General features: G+C 26.4%; 5 protein-coding genes across 5 annotated transcripts; 1 reads left to right on the forward strand and 4 right to left on the reverse strand.

Moving 5' to 3' along the window:
* Positions 1 to 3972: 3972 nt before the first annotated feature.
* Positions 3973 to 8043, forward strand: LOC128959794 (beta-mannosidase-like). Its single transcript, XM_054305808.1, has 9 exons — positions 3973 to 3985; positions 4135 to 4284; positions 4393 to 4644; positions 4759 to 4817; positions 4893 to 5712; positions 5828 to 6259; positions 6769 to 7079; positions 7410 to 7646; positions 7732 to 8043. The coding sequence occupies exons 1-9, from the start codon at positions 3973 to 3975 to the stop codon at positions 8041 to 8043; spliced, it is 2586 nt and encodes an 861-aa protein (XP_054161783.1).
* A 237-nt stretch (positions 8044 to 8280) lies between these two features.
* Positions 8281 to 9603, reverse strand: LOC128960016 (uncharacterized). Its single transcript, XM_054306078.1, has 2 exons — positions 9149 to 9603; positions 8281 to 8612 (listed from the first exon to the last, which is right to left on the reverse strand). Exons 1-2 carry the CDS (start codon positions 9584 to 9586, stop codon positions 8421 to 8423), a joined length of 630 nt encoding a protein of 209 aa, XP_054162053.1. The 5' UTR covers positions 9587 to 9603; the 3' UTR covers positions 8281 to 8420.
* A 1247-nt stretch (positions 9604 to 10850) lies between these two features.
* Positions 10851 to 12003, reverse strand: LOC128960015 (1,5-anhydro-D-fructose reductase-like). The gene has a single exon (XM_054306077.1). The coding sequence runs from the start codon at positions 11955 to 11957 to the stop codon at positions 10956 to 10958; it is 1002 nt and encodes a 333-aa protein (XP_054162052.1). The 5' UTR covers positions 11958 to 12003; the 3' UTR covers positions 10851 to 10955.
* Positions 12004 to 12507: 504 nt separating this feature from the next.
* Positions 12508 to 14021, reverse strand: LOC128959795 (choline/ethanolamine kinase-like). Its single transcript, XM_054305809.1, has 3 exons — positions 13495 to 14021; positions 12694 to 13407; positions 12508 to 12582 (listed from the first exon to the last, which is right to left on the reverse strand). The coding sequence occupies exons 1-3, from the start codon at positions 13954 to 13956 to the stop codon at positions 12508 to 12510; spliced, it is 1251 nt and encodes a 416-aa protein (XP_054161784.1). The 5' UTR covers positions 13957 to 14021.
* Positions 14022 to 14735: 714 nt separating this feature from the next.
* Positions 14736 to 15352, reverse strand: LOC128960017 (lon protease homolog, mitochondrial 1-like). The gene is made up of 2 exons (XM_054306079.1): positions 15013 to 15352; positions 14736 to 14924 (listed from the first exon to the last, which is right to left on the reverse strand). The coding sequence occupies exons 1-2, from the start codon at positions 15317 to 15319 to the stop codon at positions 14791 to 14793; spliced, it is 441 nt and encodes a 146-aa protein (XP_054162054.1). The 5' UTR covers positions 15320 to 15352; the 3' UTR covers positions 14736 to 14790.
* Positions 15353 to 15838: the final 486 nt, after the last annotated feature.

Here is a 15838-nt window from a genome sequence, read left to right on the forward strand (position 1 = left end):
TTTATTGTAGTTAAGATTAAAATAATTATATATATAAAACTATTATTTATTATTGTAATTATCAAATGTTTAGCAAATTATGATATAATTGTTGTTTTTGATAAAATTTTGTATTAAATAAATATATTATTTCATATTTTCTTGTAATAAAATTATTTAACTATTATATATATATATGAACTAATAATGTTTGAAAACAATTAGTTTTTAATTGAAACATTATTTTCTTATTTGGATAAAAATAATTTAACATATATTTAATTATACAGTATTTTAGTTTATAAACAATTTTTATTACTTTATTGATATGACTATTGACATTAAATTTTTATTATTATTACAAATTACAAATTATAAAATTAATTTTATAACTTGATTTTTAAAAATATTATTATTTTTCAACTTTACAATATAACAGTGAGTATTTCATATTTAAAATTTTTTATATAGAAATAATGAATTATTATAAATAAAATATAATATTTTCTAATTTGCTTTAATTTTATTATCTATAGTATAGACTAATATATAGATTCTATACTTTAACATTAGTTCAACATATGCTTACATTTAAAAAAATAAATTTTATTACAATATTATGAACTTATTAAAAAAATTAGTATATATTTTTAATTAGATTTATATAAATATAATATTTTAGCTATTTAGTTATATCATTAAGTTTAATACATAATAAACTTATCATCGAAATAATCTAGATTTAAAAAAAGTAATTATTAAAATGAATACAGTATATAATTTATATTTAATACAATACCTCATAGCCTCTAAAATTATTAATAATAAATAATTTCCAACAATAAAATCCAATTTTTTGTTGCGATATCCGACCCAAAAGTGTTGATATCTGATAAACAATGTTATAACATTTAATATAATTATTTTTAACAAATTATAATGAAAATTTTATACTTATATGATATATACCTTAAATTTTAAAATTAATGTTTTTCTATGGCGTGAACATAGATATGAATTCAATATATTATAAGTAATCAATGGCTCGTAAAATATATCATTTGATATACGGATTATAAACAACAATAGTGTTATATAATTGACGAGATATATGCTGACAATTGTAGCGATTAAAACATCTGTTTTGCCCATAAATATTATATTCAATACCAATGCTATTATTGAACCAATTGTTATCCATAGGATACCTAAAATTTTAGCCCAATAGCCGCTATTGTAATCACTAATCTCATTGTAGATGTCGTTTAGCTCGTGTATAGCACCGGTAATATGTGAACTAACGGTGCGATCATTATGCGGTCCATCAGTTTTTTTAAGCACTTGTTTAATACTATCGTTTCTGGCTTTCATTTTCCACTCCAAATAAGTGGTAATCAAATAATAGTAGACCGGCTGATAGACTAGCATATTGAACACATAGTGTATCCATACGACCCAACCAATGCCATGTGGTAAGGCATACAACATAAACTGTGTCCAAGTAGTTTTCGGTTTGAACGATACGGCTACCAGTGCAAATGTTACATATGCAATGCCTACGGTAGACGTACGAGCCGTTAGCAGACACTGGCGGCACAGTCGCCTGAATCGTACGATTGTTTGCCTATCGCGGAGACCACAGGTGACCGGTGGCCGTAGACCGGCCATTACTTCAAGCACCCGTAGATGATTAGTACATACATAACCGGTATAATAATAGTTGTAAAAGTTTACCAATTGCGAGCCCAGTGACAATATCGATAGACAGCCAGCTACTGAGTTGACAAGCATACCGGCGCCCATAAAATAGCCCAGATCTCCCCATAGTAGTCTCAGTTCAATAGATGTATTAAACCAGTTATAATAGATTATGAAAATACTACTGCGAATCAATGCTAATAATACTACAATAAATACTAGTATTGGATGATAAAATAGTTGACGATTATTATTATTTTGGTTATAGTTGACTGGTTTGTAAAGGGATAGACCGATTCTGTAGAGATGACTGTCCGCACCAGTTAGGTATAGCTCGGGTGGCAATGGTTTTGTCGGATCAAATGCTGTCTCAGTTAATGTTAGTGCCATTTAACTGATTACTATTAGTATTTATATAACTATTTTTGTAAATATGAGAGTCTTTATTATTTAGTTAAATTCAAATTATTTTTATTAATAATAAAACTACTGTTATATAAAACTATTGGTTATTAATTTTAAATATCAAATGTTTAGCAAATTATCATATATATAATTGTTATTTTTTGTGAAATTTTTTATTAAACAAATATCAATGATTGCTTTATTTAATTGTATAAATAATAAAAAATATTTTACTACTAATAATTTTTTTTACTACTAAATACATAATAAACTAATAATTTTTTTATTACTAAATACTTAATAAACAAATAATTTTCTATGAAAACAATTAATGTGTAAATTAAACATTATTCCCTTTATTTTGGATACACATAATTTAACATATATTTAATTAGCAATATATATATATATATATATATATATATATATATATATAATACTTTAGTTTGTTTGTGTTTTTTTATTAAATTATTTTTAATGTCTATTACACTAAAATTATTATTATTACAATATTATTATTATAGTAATTTTTTTTAATAACATAAGCTATTTTTAATTCGATTTTTATCTAAATTTTGTTTAAATAATAATAATAATAATAACTTTACATTATAAGATTAGTGAATATCTAAATTATATTTAATTATTTAATAAAAATATTATATGTTTGTTTTTATAGTTTAGTAATACGAAATAACATTTTTTACAGTATATATATATTTTTTTAAAAAAATAGTTGAACTATTTTATTAATCAAAATTAAATTATAATAAATAATTAATAGTATAATTCAAATATACCCTGGTTCTGAATATAAAATTATTGTATTAATTTTAGTACTAATTTAATTGATTACAACAAATGTTTTCTGAATAACAATGTACTTAATGTAGTAAATGTACTAAACTGTAATATATGTACTAAATACAGTATAAAATCATTTTTTTTTTAAAATACATTATAATTAATCTATTGTTTTACTTTATATTATTTTAGGTGTAAATACTTTTCTATTTTTGTACTCAAAAAAAAACTTTTTATATACCGATAATAATTAGTGATTAACTTTATATGGTGAAATTTTATTATATTATTATTATTATTATAATCAATGAAAAGTACCATGATAATAGTAAATAAACATATATAGAATTATATATATAAATTTTTTTAACTTATCTATATTATAGATTACTGTTGATTACTATTTTATAATTAAAAAAAAATATATTTTTTTTTAAATTAATCAATTTGAATCAATAAATAATAAAACATTATAGTGGTTCTACCATATATTTTTTAACCATGATTATTTATTTGTTTAAAATAATAATTATTAATTAAATTACATAAAATATACCATGTATAAAATATATTGATAAGTCAAAATTTTAAATTAGTATTTAATATATATTTTATATAAGTAACATTAAAATTGGTCAAAGGACTTATATTAACTAATATTAACATTTTTATCATTTTAGTTTTTATATTAGTTAATCTTTAAAATTAAAATTAATCAATAAAATTGATATATATATATATATAATATATGTCAAGTACAGTTTTAATTGATTGATTGATTGATTGATTGATAATATAAATTTCATATATACTGTATTAATACATTATAATAATTTTTAAGTACTTTATTTATTTTTTTAACTATATAGTACATTATAATCATGGTTAAGTGGTTGGTAGATATGCTATAGCTATATAAATAATACTATATAAATTGTAAGTTAACCTAAAAGAACCTAGTTAGTTTATTTTAAATTACAACTATAAATTTTTAGCAAAAAATGAATTTTAAAATATTATTATTAGTAGTATTTATAATTAAAGTTATTACTATTACTAAAACTTGCGGTGAATTTATTTCGCTTAATGGCAATGATTGGCAAGCAATTAGTCAAAATAAATGTAATGTTTTTATGTAAATTAAATTATGTAATTATTTACAGAAATATTATTATTTTGTTTTTTGTTGACATTATTTTGTTGACATTATTTTGTTGACATTATTTTTTCCACCCAAACTAATTAAAGCAATCAAATTGAAAGCCAAAGTACCGGGAAGTATACACTCAGATCTGAGACGAGAGGGTATACTTAAACAGGATATTTACGTACAATATAATGATATCGACTATCAATGGGTTTCATTAGATAATTGGACTTTTGTGAAAACATTTACAGGTATTTTAACATTATTATAACGACATAAATATACATAATTATTAATTAACACTTATTTAAAAATTAACATTAATTTTTTTTTTAATTATTGACAAATTATTATAAAAGTGGATTCAAATATATTAAACAAGAAAACTGTTAACCTATTGGCCAAAGGCATCGATACTATTAGCAATGTTTTCATAAATGATAAACTAATTGGCAAAACAAACAATCAATTTGTTAGATATAAGTTTAATGTCAAACAAGTGCTAAAACTGGGACAAAATACTATACGTATTGCTATTCAATCGGCACCGGCCTATATTAGACAACAGTACAATGATTTTAAACAAAAATATAATTATACCATTCCTTCAAGTAATATATTATTTTTTATATTGTTATATAATTTTTTGTTGTTGTGTGTGTCTATGTTTCAATGAATAATAAATTGATTTTATTTTTTAATTCAAAAAAAATTGATTTTTTTAGTTACCGCAAATAATTATGCTTTCATACGCAAAATGGCCGCATCTTTTGGTTGGGATTGGGTTTGTATTTTCATTGCAAAATTACATTTTATTTTTATATTTTTTAAATTTTAACAATTTTTTTGATGAAAATAGGGCCCATCGTTCCCGACTCAGGGTATTTGGAAAGATATTGGTCTCGAAGTATACGATACGGCAATAGTCAGGGATATAGTAGTGGATACCAAACCCGTCAACAAATCGATGACTCGTTGGTCATTAAATTTGATTGTATTTCTCGAGTCGATAGCAGATCACGAGTTGATGGGATTGTTTGATATTAGTTTAGATGAAAATGTTTTAATCACTAAACAAAGACACATTTTGAAAACTAATAGTATGGGTGAGTGTAGTGTTAAGTTTGATATCGAAATTCCCGACAATATTCCCATAACTGTCTGGTATCCCAACGGTGTTGCAAATGATACACAAAAACTATATAAATTGACAGTTAATGTGTCTGTTGTGGACAACAATGACAACTACAACACTGAAGAAGTGTCCGCACAGACAAAGAAAATCGGTTTCCGTACCATTCGTTTAGTACAACAACCGATTCGGCCGAAAGGTTTGACATTTTATTTCGAAGTAAACGGATTACCGTTTTATGCAAAGGGAACCAATTGGATACCGGCTCACAATCTACTCGATACTGTCACTGATGACTATATCAGACATCTATTGGTGTCGACAAAGGAGGCCAACATGAATATGATGCGTGTCTGGGGCGGCGGTGTCTACGAGACCGACTATTTCTACGAGTTGGCCGATGAACTGGGTATTATGATTTGGCAGGACATGATGTTTGCCTGCGCTCCCTATCCGGCAAATCAGGAATATCTGGAAACAGTTGACCTGGAAGTACGTCAACAATTGAGACGTTTAGAAAATCATCCGTCTATTGCCATTTGGTCGGGTAGGTGGTCATAATTTTGTTGTTGTTGTTATTGTGTTATTATAATACATTGTGTTAAATTATTAAACAATTAACCAAGGTGATTTTTGTTTTATTTTTATTTTTTTAAAAAAAGGAAACAATGAGATTCAATATGTTGAAGAAATAATTTATCGAAATAATAGTCACTTTATTGATGATTATTATAATATGTTTATCAAACATATTAAAACTATTGTCGACAATGAAGACCTAATGGTACGACCGTTTGTCAGTTCCAGTCCATCAAATGGTTTGCAATCAGTCAAAGATAATTATACATCCAGTCGATCGGCTAACGACTACCGTTACGGTGATGTCCATTATTATAATTATAACAGTCCGCTGTGGAACTGGACAGTGTTTCCCAGCGGAAAGTTTGTATCTGAATACGGGTTTCAATCGTATCCATCATTGGAAACCTTATCCCAAGCTTTTCTGGACAATGACTTTACATATCCATTGAGTAAAGCTGTTCAACGCCGTCAACAAAATCTATTGGGATATCAATCGATTGAGACGATGAGCGGTTAGTTTATTATTTTATAAATATATATATATATACAGTATATATATGTATATAAAAATAAGTTTAGTTTTACGGCATTTACTTATTTGACTCACCAATAGATTTTTAAAAAAACTAATTGTATTTTTATTAAATCATTTCATTTTAATATGAAGTTGTGTTTTAAATTTTTTAGTTTTAAAGTTGCAGTCGTGAAGCACAGGTATATTAGTGTTGATCATTATATAAGAGATTTTTTTAGGCAATAGATTGATCCATAAAATAGTCGGCAGTTATTTGAAAAACTACTGAAAAGTTATAGAAAGTTATAGAAAGTGAATATTTTTTTATAAATGGCATAAATATTGATTTTTTTTAAGTAAAAATTTTTAATTAAACTATTGTTAAATTTTAGTGAAAAATATTTCTATTTTTTAAAGTTATTTTCACATATAAAATATTTATACTTTAAATACTATATAAAGTAGTTAATTAATTGTTATATTTATTTATTTACATAAAAATTAAAGCCCGATATTTTAAAATGCCGTCCAATGGACTCGTCGATCGATTCAATGATTTTGTATATTTATCGCAAATAACACAAGCGATGGCTATTAAAAGCGAAACTGAATTTTATCGCCGAAATCGTGATATCGACGATCAGACTGGCAATGGATATACTATGGGTGCCCTGTATTGGCAATTGAATGATATATGGCAGGCGCCCACTTGGGCTTCAATTGAAAGCAATGGCAAATGGAAAGTATTGCATTCATATGCCAAACAATTTTTCAATAATCTATTGGTAGTGCCCTATGAAGACAATAATCAACTAAAAGTAATATTCAAATTATATACTTACCGTAAAATTGTGTTCAATATTTCCCATATGGAATTCAAAAAAAAATAAATGAAAATTAACAGTTTCATATGGTAAAAAACTCGCATTTTTACCACCCCTGGTAATAATTAAACACTTAATTATACAAATTAAAAAAACTATATTTTTCATATGGGGAAAAACTCGCATTATTTCCCCATGACTTTGACATTTACATATGGGAAATAAAACACAATTTATCGGTATATATATATAAATATTATAAGTTACCAAAAAAATTGCTAATTATATTATTAACAAATCATTTTTTTTTGGTTATTGTAAAAGGTTTCCGTAGTCAATGACTATTATTCAAAAATTGATTATAATTTTTCAATTAAAGTCTATAAATGGTCGCAAAATAAACCAATTTATGAATTAAAAGATTTTTACAAAAGTGATAGTTTTTCAGCAAAAGTTGTTTACAGCAAACCTATTGTCGATTTGTTAACTGAATCGAAATGTTTGAATAGAAATGAATGTTTGCTTAGTTTTGAAGTAAACAATTTTGAACATAAATTACAGGTAATATACAGTATATATAAATATTTATTTTATTTTTTATATTAATTAATTTTATTTGAATTTTATTTATTATTTTTTTCATTAGTCTAATAACTTTATGTTATTAACGGAACCGAAAAATTCAAAACTAATTAAACCTAATATCAAAGTATTGGACGTCAAAAAAGGGGGAATCAATGATAAAACATTTATTATAAGTCTATCATCGGAAACAATAGCACCGTTTGTTTTGTTAGATTTTAGACCAAATTCAGAAATTAGCGGACAATTTATGGAAAACGGTTTCTTTATATTTGACGGACAAAAATCAATTATTTTTAAGTCAAACTCACAACTAATTAGTGAACAACAAATTAAAGATAAACTTATTGTTAAAACAGTTACCGATGTTATCTAATTAATTATTATTATTTGTTTGTTTAATAATTATATATACTATAATGTTTAATAATATATTGTAATTTTTTAAAAAAATAATATATATTAAAAGCTTATAATAAATTATATTCAGTAGTAAACATATTTATATATATATAAAAAAACTTAATTTTTAAAAAATTATTTTTATTTTGTTTTTTTGGATCAACTATTATAAATGATTTGTGAATAAGGAGGAGGAGGAGGAGGTATAGGTAGAAATAAAAATTGATAGGGATGGGGGGAGGGGGAGGGGGTCAACTTAACAATTATGAAATATAAATATTAAGTGTTAAAAAAGTTATATAAAGTTTTTTTTATATAAAAAAATACAGTATGTCTATGAAAATAATGGGTCTATGAATTGTGTTTGACAACTACAAAAACAAATATCCCGGCCATTACTATTGCTATGATAAAAATGGCACCTGAAATAGCATACCATTTACCATTAACACTACCGGTGCTGTTGTAGTTGTTATCATTATATGGATAATCATAATCATTATCATAACGATGTCGCCAGTCGTGGTCAAAGCCATCTTCAATCTATAAATATTATTATATAAATAAAATATTAATTAATTTACAAAAAAAATTACATAAAAATGTCAGACATTGTAGCCTAAAATTTATAGGTAAAACAAGTTATCAATAAATTGAAATAAATTATTAGATATAAATTATATATACAGGTATATACTGTAGATATTTTATATGTTATAAATTAATTAGAATAATTAAAATTAAAAAAAATAACTAACTATAGATATATTCTATAAGTGTATTATAATTGAAATTAAATTATCATAAATAATACTCAAATAGTATAACTTAACTATATAAATGGTTAATAATAGTTAGATTATAATTTAGTAATATAAATAGCAACACAATATTAGTTGTCTAATAGATCTATAATGGTTTCTATATATGTGATTACATATATATGTGTGTATGTTAAATGTGATTACAAAAAACAATAAGTTAATCCAAAAAAATAATAACAACAACAACTACTACTACTACTACTACTACTACTACTACTACTACTACTACTACTACTACTACTTGTATATACTAACACATTGCATGCCATCAAATGACGGACTTTCATGATAACCCCGTTCGCATCGACACTGACCGAACGTACGATCACAGTATCTGTAGTAGTCGTGATGGGGTCGACAATCCGAGTACCGGTGCGGTCTCTGTTGACACCAGTATCTCTGACAGCCGTTCCAACTGTTCAAACGATTGTACTTATAATTTGGTTGACAATAGCATAGACTATCCACATAAACACTATTGGTTGAATTGTGCCAACAATCACCATTAGTTGAACAATAGGTTCCCGGTATTCTCAGTACAGTATCCGTATCGCACCATTCACGGTGACAGTAGGCATAGGTCGGTGTCGGTATCATCAATGAGCTTATGTAGACTATGATGATGATAGTGGTGGTGGTGGTGGTCACTGGTAAGTTGAACCAGTTTATAGACAATTGGTGGCTAAATAACATGATTTTTTTATTTGTATATTATTATTATTATTATTATATTAAATACATTTAGAGTAATTTCAATGTTTCATGTTTTTTTTAATTTTCATTGTTAATATTTACAATTGAAAACTAGGTATAATTTTTTTTATATATTTAATATATGTTATACAATATATTAAATATGTTTTTTCTCTCTATTTGTTTTAGTGTTATCTTATCATTTGTATTATTTTTATTGATAACGATAATAAAAAATAGATTTATAATACATTTTACTTTTCTAAGTTAAGTTTAATCATTTACATTATTATGTAGCTATATTTTTTAAAAAAATATCTAGGATATTATTAATTATAGTGCAATATACGTGTATATATACTGAGTATATCTGAAAAATAAATAAAGTAAACATAAATCAAATGCTTATTAAATAAATAAATAATAAAACTTATATTTAAAAAAATAGTTTACAGTTTATTTATTTGAATAAAATTTTTTATATAAATAAGAAATAATTTACTTAATTATTTTAATAAAACATTATTATAATATTTTGTTGTTTGTGTTATACAGTATATTTTTGTTTGACAAAAATAGTCTTTAATATAATTAAAATAATATTTATTTTTCTAATATATAAAATTTTAATTATAATAATTATATATTATTATTTTGATTCTATAATAATAATCTATATTATTATAATAAATGTTTTCTATCTATTTGATAGCAAAAATTAATTTATATTAATAAAAAAATTAATACAATTTTACAGTAAAATTAATTGCAAGCTTATAAATATATATATTTTTTATTACTATTATAATTACTAACATTCAATTAATAAAAATTATAGTAAAATATATAATAAAATAATATTACCCGTAATCTAAAAAATATATCTTATTTTTTTGTTATTTTAATAAATAAAAATATTTTTTAAAAAAATAAATAAATAATTGTCATTATTATTTTATTTGAGGTATATTATAAAATAATAATTGTTATAATTTATGTTAGTTTTTTTAAATATAAAAAATTTTACAGTAAAAAAATTAAAAATATTTTAAAAACTAAAATAATTTATTGATAAACATATACAGTATTATTCAATTATATTTGCATTTGTAATACTAATAATAGTTTGAATAACTAAACAGTCATTTAACAAAAAGCAAACAAAAAATTATATAAATATATATATAATTATGATATTATTAAAAAATAACAATTAATTTAATAAAATATAAATTTTATATAAAAAAAATCCTAATTTATGGCACAATTGTCTTATTTTTTGTGGCAGTTTTAAAATAGACTGTTTCCCTACTAATACTACTACCGTTCCCCCCTCCACTGATCTCTAATAAAGTACTGTACTGTTCAATCAATATTCATCGGCAAACGGCCACTCCTTGTGCCGATCGGAACCGAAATGGTCGTGTTTGGCCGTACGTAGATTACAGTCAAGTGAGGCCAATCCTCGTAACTCATCGGCGGTTAACTCGAAACCGAAAACATTGATATTTTCCAACAATCGCTTTTCCGACGAACTCTTCGGTATGACTGCTACTCCGGGGCGTTGGGTTTGCCATCGGATGCATACCTGTGCCGGCGATACCCGATATTTGTCGGCTAACGTCCGGATCAGCGGCTCGTCCAGAGGTGACCGTTCAATTCGATAGCCGATTCGGGCGAGCGGTGAATACACTGTTACGGCAATGTCCTGACGGCGACAATAGTCTATAAGACGATCGTTTGACAAATACGGATGACTTTCGATTTGGTTGACCGCCGGGCGTCTAGTATTGGCCACCGAACAAATTGATTGCAACTGTCGTGAGTTAAAATTTGATACACCTATTGATCGGGCGATTCCGGTCGCAGCTATTGAGTCAAACTCGCGCCAAACGTCCCGCAAGTCGATAGTTTCGTCGCATATTACTTGACCGTTCGCGTCGAGCGGATAAAACTCGGTGTCCGACTGGCCAAACGGTGTCGGCCAGTGTATAAGCAACAGATCCAGATAGTCGATACCATCGCCGAATCGGGCCAGCGATTCACGAGCACTGCGTGTCGGTCGGCCCGAAGCAAACCAATTGGGCCAGACTTTGGTCGTAATAAACAGATCCTGACGTTTGACTTCGCCGCTAGCAATGGCCGCCCCAAGTGCTCGGCCAATATCGGCTTCGTTGCCGTAGATGTGGGCGCAATCAAAGTGCCGATAACCGCAACGAACGGCCGTACGAATTACCGATTCAATATCACCGGTCTTATAGGTACCCAAACCGATGACCGGCATCTGGTGGCCATCGTTTAGCCTGAGTTTCGGTACGATTACCGCTTGGTTTTTATCGGCGGCGGCAACACGTGTTGTTTGGCCACTCATTGCTTATGTGTTGTTGTGTTGTGTTGTCTGCAAACTGTTTATTATCAGCTGTATTGGTGTTATCAATAAAATACGTCCCATTTGTTTGTTAGATAAAACTTTATTTATTTTTTTACATCAATATTACAGTTATTAAAAGTTTTGTTATATAACCACAAAAAAAATTTAAATGAAATATAACTTAAATATACAGTTATTTTTTATATAATTAATTGTATTTCTCTCTCTCTCTCTCTCTTTCTTTCTCTCTTTCTTTCTCTCTTTCTTTCTTTCTCTCTTTTTCTCTCTCTTTCTTTCTCTCTTTCTTTCTTTCTCTTTCTCTCTCTCTCTCTCTCTATATATATATATTAATTATATTAATTATTATTTATATTAATAGATATATTGTACTAATAATTTGTTTGTTTTTTTAATTACTTTTAAATTTTCTCAATAAAAAAATAAATAAATTTACATTTTATTAATGTATCATTTTATTAAAAATATTTTACTATAACAAAAAAAATGGTAATAATTTTTTTTTTTTAAATAACTATTTTAATTATTTTAATTATTTGATAAGTCCTTCACTAAGATATTTGTTTTTCAATTCAAGATAATAACCTAAACGTTGGTCACCTCTTTGCTAAAAAAAATTAAAAATAAAAACACATAATTTTTATTAATAATTATAATATATATATAAAAAAATTAAATTAATTAAAATATATTAAAATATTTTTATTAATATATTTACCAAAATCTGGTCTTTTGTTTTATTATACGGCATCTCTTCGGTGGCCAAACAAAACATTATGAAAAACATTTGCTGTGCCATCAAAAACACTTTGGCCTCCCTTACCAAATGGTCAACTGTGTTGACCATACTGTCCTCCCGGTAGGCCATTCCTCCGATTCTAACCGATTCGTCCAAATAACTGGTCATAAACTTGCGCAGTGTTTCATCTGAAACATTGCCGCCGATATTATTGGTCTCAGTTCGGCCCCAGTCTTCGAAAATGGCACCAAAATCAAAGCCCCGGTAGCCATAGCACGAGTACTCGAAGTCGCATAGTGTCAACAATTGCCGATCGACTACTGACTGCTGTCCATCAGTATCGCATCCGCCGCCGCCGTCGTCGTCGGCCAACTCGTGTACCAAAACATTAGCGCCGCGAAAGTCGTTGTGAGCAAACACTACGGGACTGTTGACAGCAGCCAAACACCGGTGCAACCATTGGCACTCTTTCTTGAGGTCAACAGTCATCAGATTTTTGGTATCTAACCGGACAAACATATCGGCCAACGGGAACAGCCGATTGGCTTTAGTTAGCTGCGAGTCGACAAACTGTCGAAACCAATCGCCCGTACGGGCAATGGGTACCGGCATCGCATGAAACTGTGCCAACAGTCCGGCCAATTGACAGACATAACGGTCCTGGGATTGTTCGCTGAGACCGAAAGTATGTAACTTTTGATTTGTTAAAAAATTAATAATAATAATAATTAAGTTAAAACATTATTTTTCAAATTATAATAATAATAATACTAAAAATACTTTAATAAACTGTTCAATGGAACCGTCGGCGAAAAAAGCTAACTGTTTTGGACCCAAACCTCTTTTCGATGCCATTAAATAGATAACAATATCGTTGAGTCTTTCATTATGACCATCACTGCCGCCGCCGCCGACACAACTACCGCTACTCTCTATCCATTTTTTACCATAAAGTCTGACCACAACTTCGGTCGGCGTATCATTGGCCAGTTGTCGGCGACAACTTTTGTTGTCGCTATTGTTATCGATTGCACAATAATACATTTGATTGGTAAACCCGCCGGTAATTCGCCTGACAGTTAGGTGCGGCCGACGACGACGACCGTCGTTGATTTCTGACCAAATACCGCCTAAATATTGACCGCAAAGTCGACGACATATTTCGATAATATCGTCGGGTGTCTGTCCTCGCGACCACTTATTACGGTTTCGCTCGTAATCACTGGTTTGTTGGGAACTCATATTTATTTTTTATTTATTAATAAAAATTTATTTTAGTTTTTTTTGTCCTAATTATTGTTAATACAATAATTATTTTAATAACTGTTTAAAATATTTTTGTTGTAAAGTTTTACTGTCAACTTATATAAACATTCAAAAATATACTTATTTATACTTAAAAATTATTTTTATTTTTATAATAATAATAATTATTATTATGATATATGATATTATTAATACTATACTATATTTATTAAAATTGAGTGCAAATAAGTATTTTATGATATAAGTATACTATATGTGTTTTGTAATCAAAATTATGATAAAATATCAAATTAAAATAATTAATTTTAACTTATCTTCATATTATATTCTGTATTATACCAAAAATGTTATCTTTTTATAAATTATATATAAATTAATTTTATAGATTTCAAGCACAAGACATCATATTGCTATCATTTTTTTTTATTGTAAATAAATATTTATTAAATAAATCTTTAATAAACATTTTATTTTGTTTATATTGAATAACCGTTTAGATAATAAATAATATTATAAAATACAGTACAATATACATGTAATAAATATATTTATTTTATATTTATATTATTATTATTAACAACAACAACTAAAACAATATTACAACATTATTTTGTTGAAATGCAAATTTATTAAAAATTTTAAATTTTAATTAAATCAATAATTTTATGGCTCAATAAAAAAAATAAGAAACAGAAATATTTTTTTTCGGGTTTTTGAAATAAAAACAATATATTAATTATTATTAAATAAATTTTAGTGATAAAAAAACTAAAACCTAAAACTAAATAATATATGTATTTAAAAAACCAATTAACCAGTTGTACTGTCTTTGATCCTATCGGACATAGTCTTGACGGCAGTGTTGGCCAAATCGCCGGCCTGTTTGACCCGACTCTTGACATTTTGCCAAACTTTATCCGCCTGTCCTAGCATTGAACTATCGCCTTATTAAAAAAAACATATTTATCCCAAAAAACATATATATATAGTATTATTATTACAAAACATTTATCTAGAAATATATATATATACCCGATGCCCGTTTTCGGCGCCGGAAATGCAATTTTTCGGCCAACTTTTCAAACAACTGGTTGGCCAAACCGCCCGAATCCAATCGACCGGTGCCCTTGATTTCCATGTAATTAAGTTTCAGTTTACGGCCAATCAGTTTGATTTTCATCGGTTTTGTCGTATCCGGTGATACTATATTGTTGTTGTTGTTGTTGACATAATTATTATCATTGTTGGTGTTGGTGTTGGTGTTTTGATAGTCATAGTTATTGATTGTCTCCCGTTGATTATCGCCATAACCATAGGCTAACTGTCCACCATTAACCATCAATACTATTAGCACCAATGCTAGTACTATAGGCGATATTAATAGATTCATAATAATTACAAAAAAATAATAATTAAATTATAATAGAGATTATTTAAAAAAATTTAATAATATTATAGCTAAATAATTTAATAATAAAATATTTTTATATATATGTGTGTTAACTACAATTTATTAAATAAAAATCTATTCAATCAGTAAATATGATATATTATACTACAATATATATATGATATATAAATGACAAATATTATTATTCAATAACTATACATTTTTATCAAACAAACAAAATCAATAGATAATTATATTTGTATTACAGTATTATATTAAATATGAAAAATCTATTATAACTTATATTTACTTTTAGTACAACTGTGCAAAAAAATGTAATGTAAAGTTATATTGAAAATACTAATATTTTTATAATACTTATTTATGATAATGTATTAATAATATTAAATAATAATAATTATTATTATTTATGATAATAATGTTTATTTTGTAGCATTATGTTTATTT

Source organism: Oppia nitens, unplaced genomic scaffold, assembly GCF_028296485.1.
Source record: "Oppia nitens isolate AA-2021 unplaced genomic scaffold, nextdenovo-longstitch-racon4-pilon3 scaffold4_pilon_pilon_pilon, whole genome shotgun sequence".
In the NCBI taxonomy this organism is placed as follows: domain Eukaryota; kingdom Metazoa; phylum Arthropoda; class Arachnida; order Sarcoptiformes; family Oppiidae; genus Oppia; species Oppia nitens.